The sequence below is a fragment of the Clytia hemisphaerica genome, unplaced genomic scaffold, assembly GCF_902728285.1.
Source record: "Clytia hemisphaerica strain Z4C2 unplaced genomic scaffold, Clytia hemisphaerica genome assembly, whole genome shotgun sequence".
Classification (NCBI taxonomy): Eukaryota; Metazoa; Cnidaria; class Hydrozoa; order Leptothecata; family Clytiidae; genus Clytia; species Clytia hemisphaerica.
Window position 1 is genome coordinate 2,183,419 of NW_027103974.1, and position 12,626 is coordinate 2,196,044.

General features: G+C 35.7%; 2 protein-coding genes across 2 annotated transcripts in view; both read right to left on the reverse strand.

The window, feature by feature from the left end:
- LOC136810708 (voltage-dependent calcium channel type A subunit alpha-1-like) overlaps positions 1 to 12,626 on the reverse strand; it is a 120,433-nt gene that overhangs the window by 37,027 nt on the left and 70,780 nt on the right. Inside the window, exons 10-18 of the mRNA XM_067067301.1 lie at positions 10,085 to 10,200; positions 9,618 to 9,680; positions 8,515 to 8,599; positions 7,819 to 7,991; positions 7,396 to 7,508; positions 5,859 to 5,971; positions 5,317 to 5,448; positions 4,255 to 4,330; positions 3,250 to 3,373 (exon numbers count right to left, since the gene is read on the reverse strand). Coding sequence (XP_066923402.1) covers positions 3,250 to 3,373; positions 4,255 to 4,330; positions 5,317 to 5,448; positions 5,859 to 5,971; positions 7,396 to 7,508; positions 7,819 to 7,991; positions 8,515 to 8,599; positions 9,618 to 9,680; positions 10,085 to 10,200 — 995 coding nt within the window. The remainder of the gene's footprint in view (positions 1 to 3,249; positions 3,374 to 4,254; positions 4,331 to 5,316; positions 5,449 to 5,858; positions 5,972 to 7,395; positions 7,509 to 7,818; positions 7,992 to 8,514; positions 8,600 to 9,617; positions 9,681 to 10,084; positions 10,201 to 12,626) is intronic.
- On the reverse strand, positions 464 to 2,142 carry LOC136810740 (uncharacterized). The gene is made up of 2 exons (XM_067067341.1): positions 1,387 to 2,142; positions 464 to 766 (listed from the first exon to the last, which is right to left on the reverse strand). Exons 1-2 carry the CDS (start codon positions 2,140 to 2,142, stop codon positions 464 to 466), a joined length of 1,059 nt encoding a protein of 352 aa, XP_066923442.1.

The following is a 12,626-nucleotide window of genomic DNA, read 5'->3' on the forward strand; positions in this document are numbered from 1 at the left end:
ATTTTGAAAATCGATTATTTTTTCAGATTGAAGTAAATTATTTGACAATATCGTACGTGTTAAATAGTTGAAATCAATTAAATGTTAAATACCTCTCGTAAAGTCAAAAATGAATTCTATTTAAAACAATACGTTTGTTTAAAAACTATAAATACAATTAAAATTATGAGCGACATTGTCGCTTTATCCGCAAAACTTGTCCCCAGGCTTTTTCCGCTTTGCCTGATTCATGTAAATTGCACTGAACCGAATTCAGCTCTGGAGACAAGGAAATTCATGATATGCACCACTGCAATGACTTAACGCATCTATGCAACTTTTCTGTTTTTGTTCCACCCAATACGTCACTTTTTCAATTGTTAAGTGACGTATTCGGTGACGTATTGGGTGGAAAATTTTGAAAAAGTTATCAGAAGACTCTCCAGTGGTGCATATCATGAATAAACCGCTTTACAAATTCATTTTAGTAACCTGCAAAAGACGCAGGGTTGAGCATCTGGTAGTACGGGTTCCGATAACGCAACAAATCCTCCATTTGATTGTTTGAATGAAATGATGACTGCATGACGCTACTTGCAACGATGGCGATGGCGAGTATTAAGACAATAATATAAACAACAACAATGAGCAACCCTGTATTGATGCCAAATGTTGGAAGATTTAGAATTGGTGATGGTTTTGGGAGGATTCCTAGACTTGCATGTTGAGGGATATGATCAAGGAATAGTTTGGCTGCTTCTGGGTCTGGGTAACTGGACTCCGTTACCTACAAGTATGATACAAAAATATTAATTCAGTTACATTCACAAAGCTTTTCATTTAGCCCTGTCGAGAGGGTTTAGGTTCATTTTAGAGCAAGGCAAAACAAGGGAAAAGTGAAAAGGAAATAGCATCTTTAGCCCACATGTGAGCAACGTCAACTTATCCCAATTTTGCACCTCCCCCTGCAAAACAAAACTTTTTACAAAGTAGTCACGCAAAAGCTCTTCATTTTAAGGCAATGCAGGACAAGGTAAAAGGTGAATAGACAATAGCATCTTCATCCCAATGATCTTTGTAAGTACCCTGGACCAAATTTCTCAATCCCAGCCAACCAAAATTATTGATCGGAGTTCTTTTGAAAGTGTTGTCCTAATGTTAGCACCACTCGATAACGCTAGATGTAATTTTTCTCGAATATTTTGGATGATACCTAACTACGATCAAAGATGGCGGATATATATAGTTTTGTTAAGGGATATATAAAGGTCAGTGCTTTAGCCCCATGTGGGTAATATCAATTTACCCCAGTTTGGCCCCTCCCTGTAGCTCTAAAGTAGAACCGAACCTTTTCTTGGTAAAATCATTGTCTTTCTTCTCTTGTGAAGAACTGAAAAAATTACTTACTTGAACAAATGCATTAAATTTGTCCGTCTCGTACAATCCTTTGTCTATTGGTGTCTTGAACTTGTCAAAAAATATGTCAACATTTGGTTTGATCTCTTTGGACATACCGCAACAACCAAATATGAAATAATCGATGTTTTTGATACCTGCAGTGACAGCATGGCAACCTTCCGGTAAGCTTGGTAATTTATCATAATGGAGATTAAAGTCGCCAGCAATGAAGAAGGGATAACCAGTAGCTTTTCTTCGCACAATCTCAAGCATAGATCGAAGACGAGCATCCTTGTCTTTACTTTTATAAGGACCATGCCATGAACCAATCAAAATTGGTTCACCAAAATTGATCAGTTTTAATTTCACTAACAGCAATCGAGATTGGATTTCTGAGCATTGCGCTGTTTCAAGTGGATCGAACCAAATTTGAAATCGTTGATCAACTAGGCTGTTTTTAACCAACACGGCAGCCTCTTTTTGAGATCCATATTCCAAATAAAACGGTGTATACTCGTGCTCCAGATCTGTAGATACTTTTCCAATCATATTATTGATTTGCGTTGCATCTTTCTTTATCTGCTCTTGAAGGCATACAACATCGGGTCTTTCGTTGGCTATTTTCTTTACATAAAAGATCCGTTTGGCATCTTCTTTGGTCTTTAAAAATGCACACTCTTGGACGGTCAGTTTGCGTTGTTCTTCCCCCTCTTTGTTGTTTTGTATACCAACATTAATGGATAAAACATTTAAGTTGAGATTCATTTTATAATCATATCTCTCTCTCCTCTTCCAAACGATGCTGACGAGAAATGATTTTTCATCGTTATGGTCGCTTTTATTTGATATGTTTTCGCATTTTATAGAATGTTCGTGATTGTTCAGATGGCATCATCAAATTTCTATGTCTGTAAGAGAATTCCATTTTCTCATTTCTCATACGAAACAAAAACATTCCTTGTCCAACTTCCTTGTATTTGACTTTTGAAGCATTCCCTTCCCAAAAAAAGGGGTTTTCCCCACATAGTGGATTTTCCCTTTTCACAAAAAGGGGTTTTCTCCTTATTCATCAAACTAACAAAGTAAACACAGCTTTATTTCTTTAAAACTGCTAAACCTTCAAAAAAAATTCATAAGGTCAGCAAAAAAGTGCTAACGTCAGCGGGCACGTGGTTTTCAGACATGTCTATGTCAATTTTTTTTGACGATTGTGCATGTATGCGCCAAGATTCATGTTTCTTCTACAAACTGAAGAATTATTGTGATAAGCCGCTGGACTAAACTTCATATGGTTGCAAGAGCGGCGAATTATGCATGCGTGTTATAATGCAAGATTCTTTAAGGCCGGTCTCCGGTCTGCGCGCGCTGTAATTGCGCTTTTTGGCTTCAATCCTTTTTGCTTGGAAACAAGATTACGTCATAAAAATGTAGCGCGCGCTCGAAAAAAAAGTTGAACACGTTTCAACCTTTCTCAACCGTTACGTCAGATCGCGCCAATGGAATTGCTTCATTTTTCTTTTGACCAATAGCGTGGAAGCATTACTAGATAAAGTGCGATCGAAGCGCGCGCAAGCGGAGACCGGCCTTTAGAGGAACAGACTGCCATTTATGCTATGTTGAAGAGTAATTACACTATTGAAAATATATTCTCAAGGAGAAGAATAATTTATTTCATAAAGAAAATGACCAACAATAGCTAAAGTCGGAAGTTAGGACCAAGATCTGAATCAAACAATAACCCTCCTTTCATTGTTCCCGATAAGCGATTAGAACGTGTACACACGTCACTCGGTTTGAAGGGTTTAAGCCCTATTTGTTCTCAAACCAGAAAGTCAAGAGTCAGTCAGTAAGACAAATAGTTGAAAAGGATACAATTACCAACAATAACGAGTGCCACAAAATAGAGAGAAACCAGCAAGCCGTAAAATGATTTGGGACCACCATATGCTTTGATCCCTTGATACATAATCGAATTCCAATCTTCACATGACATTATCTTTTGAGAAAAAGTATGAACTTCTTCCAATGGGCTATTCCAGAAAAAATGTGTACCCCCTATGTTCAGGAGGTCTTTTTTGAAAAAGGTGACACCCTGGATTCTTTTCTCATTTTTAGACTACCATGACATATAGTCCTGCAGTCCTGCAGTCCCACAGTCAGACTTGGATCTTGAGTCCAAAATTCAAAAACCTCCTGGATTTTCAACCTTATTCTACTGACCACCCTGGATTTTTTGTTTTCCATACCACGCTGGACGTCACACCTCCACAACAAAGGGGGTCCAGACTATTTCTGGAATAGCCCAATTTCCGTCGATACAATTTCTTTGTCTTCGCTTCATCTTAATTACATCTTGTGCAATCGATTTAAAAAACGACCGTAGGTGCGGCCCAGAATTAGGCATTTGAAATCGGACCATTACAGTGCATTTTATTGAAAGTTTTAACCATTTTCAGGCATGGTCAGATTTTCTTAATTTTACACCCTTAAAGTGCACTTTTTCTCATCTTTGCACTTTGGGAAGCTTGGAAGGGGATCCTTAAAGGCCGCATGTAAGGTAGGTCATTTACCTTGAGTCCCCCCGGGTGTGACATATGGATTAAATATTTCCAATTTTAAAGGTTGGTTATAGATAAGGTATCTTTCTGGAGAATGGGCTGTCCACCTGTGCCCACTATGATATTTGATAGCCGCTCTTTAAGACACATTAATTAAAATATTTGACGTGTGCTAAAGCCCAATCCTAAATAATTTTTTTGAAAACAATCCCAGCTGGCACACAACGTTGTTTCAACGTTCATCTAATGTTCACAACGTCTATAAAACGTTAGATGAACGTTGAAACAACGTTGTGTGTGAGCTGGGATACTTACGTACCTGGAAAACTGCTAACATTGCTTTGCCGAAACTATTGAAATTGGTCCGTGAGGTTCCACTATATGAAGTCTGGAAACTAGAAAAGAATAAGAAAGTTACAGCCAACTCTCTCTAAGTCGAACCTCTATTATTCGAATTTTTCTCTAATTCGAACTAAAATTTCGTCCCTTCAGCTGTAAAGTGGTTTAAATTACTCTCTGTAATTCGAAGAAAAGTTTGGGTCCCTTAAAAATCGAATTAGAGAAAAACAACTGTAGAGAATTGTGCGATTTAAATGACACCTTTCAACTCTTGCACCACAAGCAATATGAAAGGGTATCACCTCGGGTATACAATGGCCAAATATCTAAAGGAATAATATTGACATGTTCACATGACGTCATTCGAACCCGGTGTATACCCAGGCAAGTGAAGGGAACGGGTGCAGCCCTTAAAGGTGCCTTTTTGAACCCTGGCAATCCATGTAAGGGTCGGAAAAATAATAAAACTTTAATTTTTTGCCCCTGAAAACATCGAAATTAAGATCGTAAAATTCACAAAATCTTCCCACTTTTACTCCCTTTAGTCCCGCTTAGGGTCAAAAGTCAGGCGGCACATACCCGTCACCCTAATGCCCCCGAACATCCAATACTGGTCTAAGTTGATTTTTAGCTAGGACAGTTTGAGCTTTTCTTTATTTTTTGAATAATAAAAAGGAGCATGGATTAAACAAAGCTATCATACAACGTCAAAAAATGACGTGCATCTAATGTCAAAATAACATTGTGTGTCAACTTTGAACACTCTCTAAATGGCAATTGGGAATTTCCAGTTTGAAAGGTAGACCAAGGAGAATTCTTGCTCACTTACCTACTGTGGCCCCTAAAGCTCACGGCGTACTTCCAGTTCTGACAAACTTCCAGTTTACAAATTTTATAAGAACTGGAAGTGTCTTGTGAGCCTTAATGGCCACCGTATGTGAGCCTTATTAAGGGCCACCATATGTGAGCCTTAAGGTCCACTGTTTGTTAGCCTTATTAAGGGCCACCGTATGTGAGCCTTATTAAGGGCCACCGTACTTACCTTCCACCGAAGAGCTGCATTCCCAACAATGCAAAAATGAAGATGAATAATAAAAGCAGAAGAATGAGCGATAAAATGGATCGCATTGAATTCATAAGTGATGATACAACGTTCTGCATTGAACTCCAAAACCTGTTCAATAAATGGTACAAGAAATTTAAATAAATTTAGTAGTATAACATCTATGATATCTTTAAAACAACAGCGTGTTTCAGTTCGGTCAAAATGGAAAATCAACGGAGCCAAGACGGCACACAACGTCAAAACAACGTCCATTTGACATTCATAACATCCAAATAGCGTTATTTGAACGTTAAAACAACGTTGTGTGCCAGCTGGGAGTAGTATCTTCTTAGAGTTTAGAACTGATTATATTTTATTATATTTTGTTCCTCAAAAATTTATATGCTTTTCTTGGAGAGGCTACTTGCTTTTCTTGCTTTAGAGTTCAGGACAGGATATCTTTTTTTACAATTGAGAATAATACGCCTTTTACCAAAATTAGGCTTTTGAAAAAAACTTTAAAGTTTGGTTGGACCTACCTGGTAACTTTGAAGATTCTTAATAAACGAACTGAACGTAAAACGCTAATTCCTATACTTGATGTGTTCTGTATGCGCGTTTGAATTAAATCAGCTATGCTCAACCAAACTACCTACAAAGTAATAATAATACACTGAAAGAACAAATTGAAAAATCTTCAGCAGTTCACCAGCATGCAAAAAAAATAGTGAAGTTATTTTAGCATAGTGGTCTTTGCCATGAAAGGGCTACTTAGACTACACAATATATTGACAAACAATATTCGACAATATCGTTTTCGGACCGTACTGTACGAAGTAAACAACTGGTACTCTGTTATAAAAAGAAATTTTCTGTCTGTAAACAATCCCTCTTTATTGTTGGAATGTTGCAAATCGAGCTGACAATATATCGCGGACACCTTTTCAATATATTGCCGACATTCAGCAATATATCATCAATATATTGCCTGACAATATATTGTGTAGTGTATGTAGCCCTTAAGGCTTAATATAACCCTTTTAAGACGCCCCTGACTTGTGCGTTTGGAAACAAACAATCATATACAATAGAACTTGTCATGAATTACGTCACGAGCAACGCGGTTTACCTCGCTCAAATAACTTTTATACCAAAAATGAAGTTTCTCGCTCCAAGGGATAAAAAGTTCATTTGTTTCTTTTTCATTTTTCATCTTTGTTTTCAAAAACAATTTTGAATAATTTTTCTCAAACATTATAGTACTCTGAATTACTTTTTCAACGGTATATAATTTGTTGGAATTGAGGTATTAGTTGAAAAATGGCAAGCAAGACAACCATTCGTGCACACTTAAGCGAATACACTTTATGAAAGCAATACTCGAAGATTCAAGGGATTTAATCACCTTGGTAATGGTTTCAAAACGAGGCAGTCATTGCAGTCAAAATAATTTATGAAAATGCCTATTCCATCTGATTCCATGTGAAGGGAAAATTAAATTGAATAGACCTTTTCATAAATTACGTCAACAGCATCACTTGCCTCGTTTTCAAACAATTACTATGGTGATTATGCCCCTTGAGATAGTAAATGATTTTTTATGAAAAGAAAGTAACTTAAATAAAATCCACTGGGAGTTAATCACCATGGCAATAATTTCAAAACAAGGCAAGCGATGTTCGTGACGTAATTTATGAAAAGGTCTATCGATATTCTACATATTCCGATACTTCGATTGACCAGAAAGCTCGAATGTCTATGGATTAAACGAATCGTAGGAGGAGCATAATGCCTTAAGGGCTCTGACCATAGTGAATTTTGATATTTTATCATTAGCCTGATGTAGCTAACAGAATTTTGACATGTTATACATTTTCTGTTAGGCCAACTGTCCTTGAATTTGAGAATTTAAGAATCGGAAAGAAAAAATTTGATGAAGAAGAAAATGAAGACTTTTGCGACGAAGAATATTTAAACTTTGAAGAGCTTATTTTCGGCCAAGAAGAAATATTTTGAAAAAACTTTTGTGGTAGATGGTGTATCGTTTACCGCCTCAAGTGATTTTGTTATACTTACTACGAAATCATATTTATTGAATGCTGAACGAAAATATCCTCGTAAACCCAAACCATACATTCGTAAAATCATTTCGATAAAAAATAACGCGGTGAATACCAATTCTAAATAATCTAAACAGAAGAAAAAAAGTAGATTTAAAATTCCCGTATAGAAAGAGGGGATTTCTATCGAGAGGACTGTATCTATCCCAAAATTAGGCCTTTAAAATTCCGACCATCTACAGTGCATAATAAATTTAGCCAATTATGAGTAGATTTTGGAAAAAATCCTCATGGTGTATTTTCTTGCAAATTGTTGCCACTTTAAAGACAAAAAATTGGTCAGATTTTCAAAAACTTTGCCCAAAAAATCTTTCTGGCCCAATCATTTGATTTCCAGTCTGTACTTTTTTCACGGTTTCAAAAAGGGACTGGGACCTACCTAAAACTTCTTTAACATCTGGTTGTTGATTATACTTTGTGAGGGACATGGAGACAGTGTTTAGGAGCACCAGTATCAAAACAAGCCAATAAAACACTTTGCTTTTGATCAAATGGCGTCGAATGAAAAAACGAAATTTCCTTTCCAAGCGTTTGAAAATATTCCCTTTCGATCTAAGGTAAAGAAAGAGGAAGACGATTAAATAACTTTAAAACGCATACACGCTTTTTTTTTTATAAGAATGGTGTTTTTTTCATTTCATCATGGATATTCTTAACTTTTTGGCGAAAATCATCCAAAAATATTCTTACGGTATTCTTAGGTTAAGATCGAAATTGGCAATCTACAGGTTAAAAGGCATTAAAAATGGCATTCTTAGGTTCAGTTGCTAAATTCCATAATGGTAATATTCTTACCATATTCTTAATTTTTTGGCCATTTTCATCATGGACATTCTTATAAAGTGTATTCTTATAAAAAAAGCGTGTATTTACAACATACAAGAGTCAACCCTAACACCACCATCTGGTGAGGGCCAAATAACGCTTAATAGCTCTCAAACACATCAATGATACAAATTCATTGACGTTGATAAAAAATGATCCCGATAAAATATATAATCCTCCTCTTCAGGTTAAGTCCAGCAGAGAATGACGTCACATCACCTTCAATATCTTACAATAAAGTAAGGATAACCTTTTAGTAGTTGAAACACGACTCCGTTTTCTTGCTAATTCTGAATGATGATGATGATGATAATGACTCGTCCTCCGTTCACCGCCTGAAAATGTATTGAAAAGATTTGATTCTAAAGATTCGATTTTGTTTTCGTAGTTCAAAGCTTCCTCAAAATACCCTGAGTATCAGAGTTAAGTTTTCAAAGAAAATAGTAACCTCTGAAGACAAATAATAGAAATTTTATCGCGCATGTGTCAATCTAATCACTGTAGAAAAAATCAAAGATGAAGAGCAAATATTACCATATTAATGTCTAGCAGACTGTATCAGTATGCAGTTTACTATTTACGAATTCCCCAGAAACCTCCAAGTGTAGTTGAAATGAGTTTATTTCGAAAGAAATCTTTTACATGATCCCCAAATGTATAACAGTAATTACTAAACTTTTAATTATGGAAATGTCACTTTAATTGAATCGAAATAATAGACAGACTTTATGTTATGATTCTCTATCACTGACTCTTTTTACAAAGCATTGATGACTTTTTGTAAGTTGTGTTTTCAACGACGGGAATAAAAATATCGACTATGACGCTCATCCAAGATCTTGGATGGTCGTCATGGTTACTTTTGTCTTCGCTGATTGCGCGATGAATAGAATCTCGATTCGTCGGCACAGCGTAAATATATGATTTTGAGCTGTGCTTTTCACGGTATCCTCAAAATGTTTAATCAATCAAGGTAGCTACTCACTGCGAAAAGAGTTACAATTAATTCTCGCTAATTCGAGATCTATTATTCAAATCTTTCTCTAATTCGAACTGGCTAAGAATTGGCCCCGTTAGCTGGAAATCCGTATAAAAATACTTTCCATTATATTTCTATAATTTGAAAAAAATTCTCGGTCCTTTGAAGATCGAGTTAGAGAGAGTCAACTGTACACACTAAAAAGAATTATTCACTTGAAAATCAAAATTTCAAAAAGGGTTATTCACTCGCATTAAGCCTGTAAAAAAGAGTTTCTCACTAGGGTCACAACTGTAAAAAGAGTTGTTAACTCGCATTACAACTGTAAGAAGTGTTACTCATTCGGAGTTACACTCGTACAAAGAATTACTTACTCGGACTACACCGATTTTCATACTCGATTTCTTCTTCTTCATCGAATTCATCGATGATGTCCTCTGAAAATTTAGAAAGCAAAAAAAAAAGTTTTTGATAGTTTTCAAGCGGTGAAAAAAGTCGGGGGTTAAGTTCTGGGTGGGGAATATTCAGTCTACTCGAGAAATTTCAGTCTCTTTCCCCCTGTAAATACGAGTGACTTCCCCTGATAATGCATTCCTTTCCTGTTTATAATTAATCATGTTCATAAATTACAGTTCCACATAATTCATATTGTAAACACACCGAAAAAAAATTCAACCGAAATATTTTAGCTTTACACGCAAGGCTAGGTGAACGCGACTGGGGATGCGGCACATTAAAGGTCGACTATCATTCCTCTCCTATGGGAAATTGGCCCGCTCCTTTAGAGCGTCAGCCTGGGTGGCCGCCAATCCGCCATCAGAATATCAGATAAAATGGAAACCTGCTTTGGAGATCCAATGAAGATAATGGTCCACGGAACGTTCAATTTGTCTTTGTTTGCGTAATTTCAAAAAGTTCTTCCGATTTTCAACTCGTTCTCTTTCTTTGGCAAACTCTCTGAAATGAAGAAATGATAGAAACTGTCAAACGCGCTAACAGCACTGGCTCAACTTCTGTATCTTTTAAATTACTGGTAGGCCCAATTAATGAAACTCTCCGCAACTCACCAATGAATTCTCTGTTTTTTGAACCAATACAAGCTAACGAAATTATTAAAATCATAAATGCTCTAAAACCAAAATCTGACGGTCCATGTAGTATACCAACAAAAATTTTAAAATCTGTTCTCGCTGAGGTAGCTCAACTTCTTGCTAATATATTTAATACTTCCATACAGTCAGGTAAATTCCTAACTGCTCTAAAAGTAGCAAAAGTAATACCTGTTTATAAACATAAAGGCTCACCATACGATCCTAATAATTTCAGACCTATTTCCCTTCTTTCTAATATTGATAAAATATTTGAAAAGCTAATTAAATTCAGAGTTGTAAAATTCCTTGATGAAAATAAAAGTATCTAAAAATCAATTTGGATTCCGCAACAAATACTCTACCACACACGCTTTGATAAATCTAACAGAAAAAATTCGATCAAACATAGATAGGGGTCTGTATTCTTGCGGGGTTTTCATCGATCTCCAAAAAGCTTTCGATACTGTTGACCATGAAATTCTCTTATCTAAACTACAGCATTATGGAATACGAGGCATTGTAAATCTCTGGTTTCGATCTTACTTAACTAATAGGAAACAATATGTGTCAATTTCTGGACACGATTCTTCAAAACGAACTGTTAAACATGGAGTTCCTCAGGGCTCTGTATTAGGACCACTACTCTTTCTAATTTACATAAATGACCTTCCTCAAGCTATATTGAATAGCGAAACCAACCTCTTTGCTGATGATACCTGCCTTCTTTCATCTGACTCAAATTTGAATTCACTCGAAACCAAAGTGAACTCTGATCTAGTTAAACTTTCTTCTTGGCTTCGTGCGAATAAAATTTCTCTTAACACTGCGAAAACAGAGGTCATTTTGTTCAGAAGCAAACATAAATCTGTACCTTACTCTATGAATCTTTACCTTGAAGGACACGCCTTAAAATTCACAAAGCATGTCAAATATCTTGGTCTCATTCTAGATGAATTTCTAGCCTGGAATTTTCACTTTGATCATTTATCCACAAAACTTAGAAGATCTAATGGTATTTTGTCCAAACTACGCCACTTTGTTCCACAACTAGTTCTCAAAACTTTATACTATGCTATGTTCCACTCTCATATGTCTTACGCAACAATTATCTGGGGACAAGGCCTTACTCAAAACTCTCGAATAGGAAAATTACAAAAAAGATGTTTGCGTATTCTAACTTTTTCAGATTTTAATGCTGAGACTTCCCCTCTTTTTCAAAACCTTAAAATCCCAACTTTACCAAATACTGTTATCAAATTCAATATTCAACTTGTACATCAAACTCTATCTAATCTTTCTCCTGAAGCCGTTACAAACGTGTTAAACTACAAAACCCTGACACACATTTATCACACAAGAAATAGTTACCTGAAACTTTTAGAGCGCCCCAAGGCAAAAACACTCAACTTTGGATTGAGATCCATAAAATATCAATCACTTTTAATTTGGAACCAACTATTATTACATACAAAGACTGATCTTAGACCATTATCTGAATATACGATCAAAAAGAAGGTTAGAGTCTTCCTTCACATCTAATCCTCTCGCATACCTGAAAATGAAAGTTCATCTCTACAAAACCTTGAAATTCACATACAATGACAATTAATATTTTTCAGGTTTTTCAATAGTTGATGTCATATTTTTTTGTATGCATTGTTATTATTTTTTCCTTTTTTTATTGTTTATTTATGGTTAGGTATGTAAACATTGATTTTATTCTGATTGTTAATGTTTAAATAGTTTTAATAACCCTTAAGATACCTCCCATAATGATATTCGACATGACCAGCTCACGCGACCAGGTGTTCATTCCATTTGATTAGACGGTACGTCTATTGGATGGACTCCTGGCCTGCATTCCTCCCCTAATTTATACAAACTTAAAATATGTAAATTTTTAATGATATGCAGGCGAATAAATTACTTTGAATTGAATTGAATTGAATTGAATTGAATTGTAAACATAAAAAATAAAAACAAAAACCTTGTGACCACGTCCTTTAATTGAAAATTTTGAAAAATTTTAAAATACACGCCCAGATATTCATCCAAGGAAAAGTCGCAAAACGCATCTGGTTGTTTTTTCGTTATACTTCCCTTTAGAGCAAAGCGTGCGTGTGGTGCACGAAGAATCGGTGATCTGTTATGCGATTGAAATTGCTATACTACAGTCAACTCTCTCTAATTCGAACCTCTAACATTCGGATCTTTCTATATTTCGAAGTAAAATTGTCTCTCCTAGCTAGAAAATAACATAAAATATATTCTGTAATTCAAAACTTTCTTCAA

What these genes read in the sequence shown, in the direction of transcription:
- LOC136810740 (XM_067067341.1), bottom strand. Translation starts at nt 2,142, where the DNA reads ATGAATCTCAACTTAAATGTTTTATCCATTAATGTTGGTATACAAAAC. An exon ending in AATTTAATGCATTTGTTCAA is followed by an intron (nt 767 to 1,386) that starts GTAAGTAATTTT and finishes TCATACTTGTAG; the next exon opens with GTAACGGAGTCCAGTTACCC.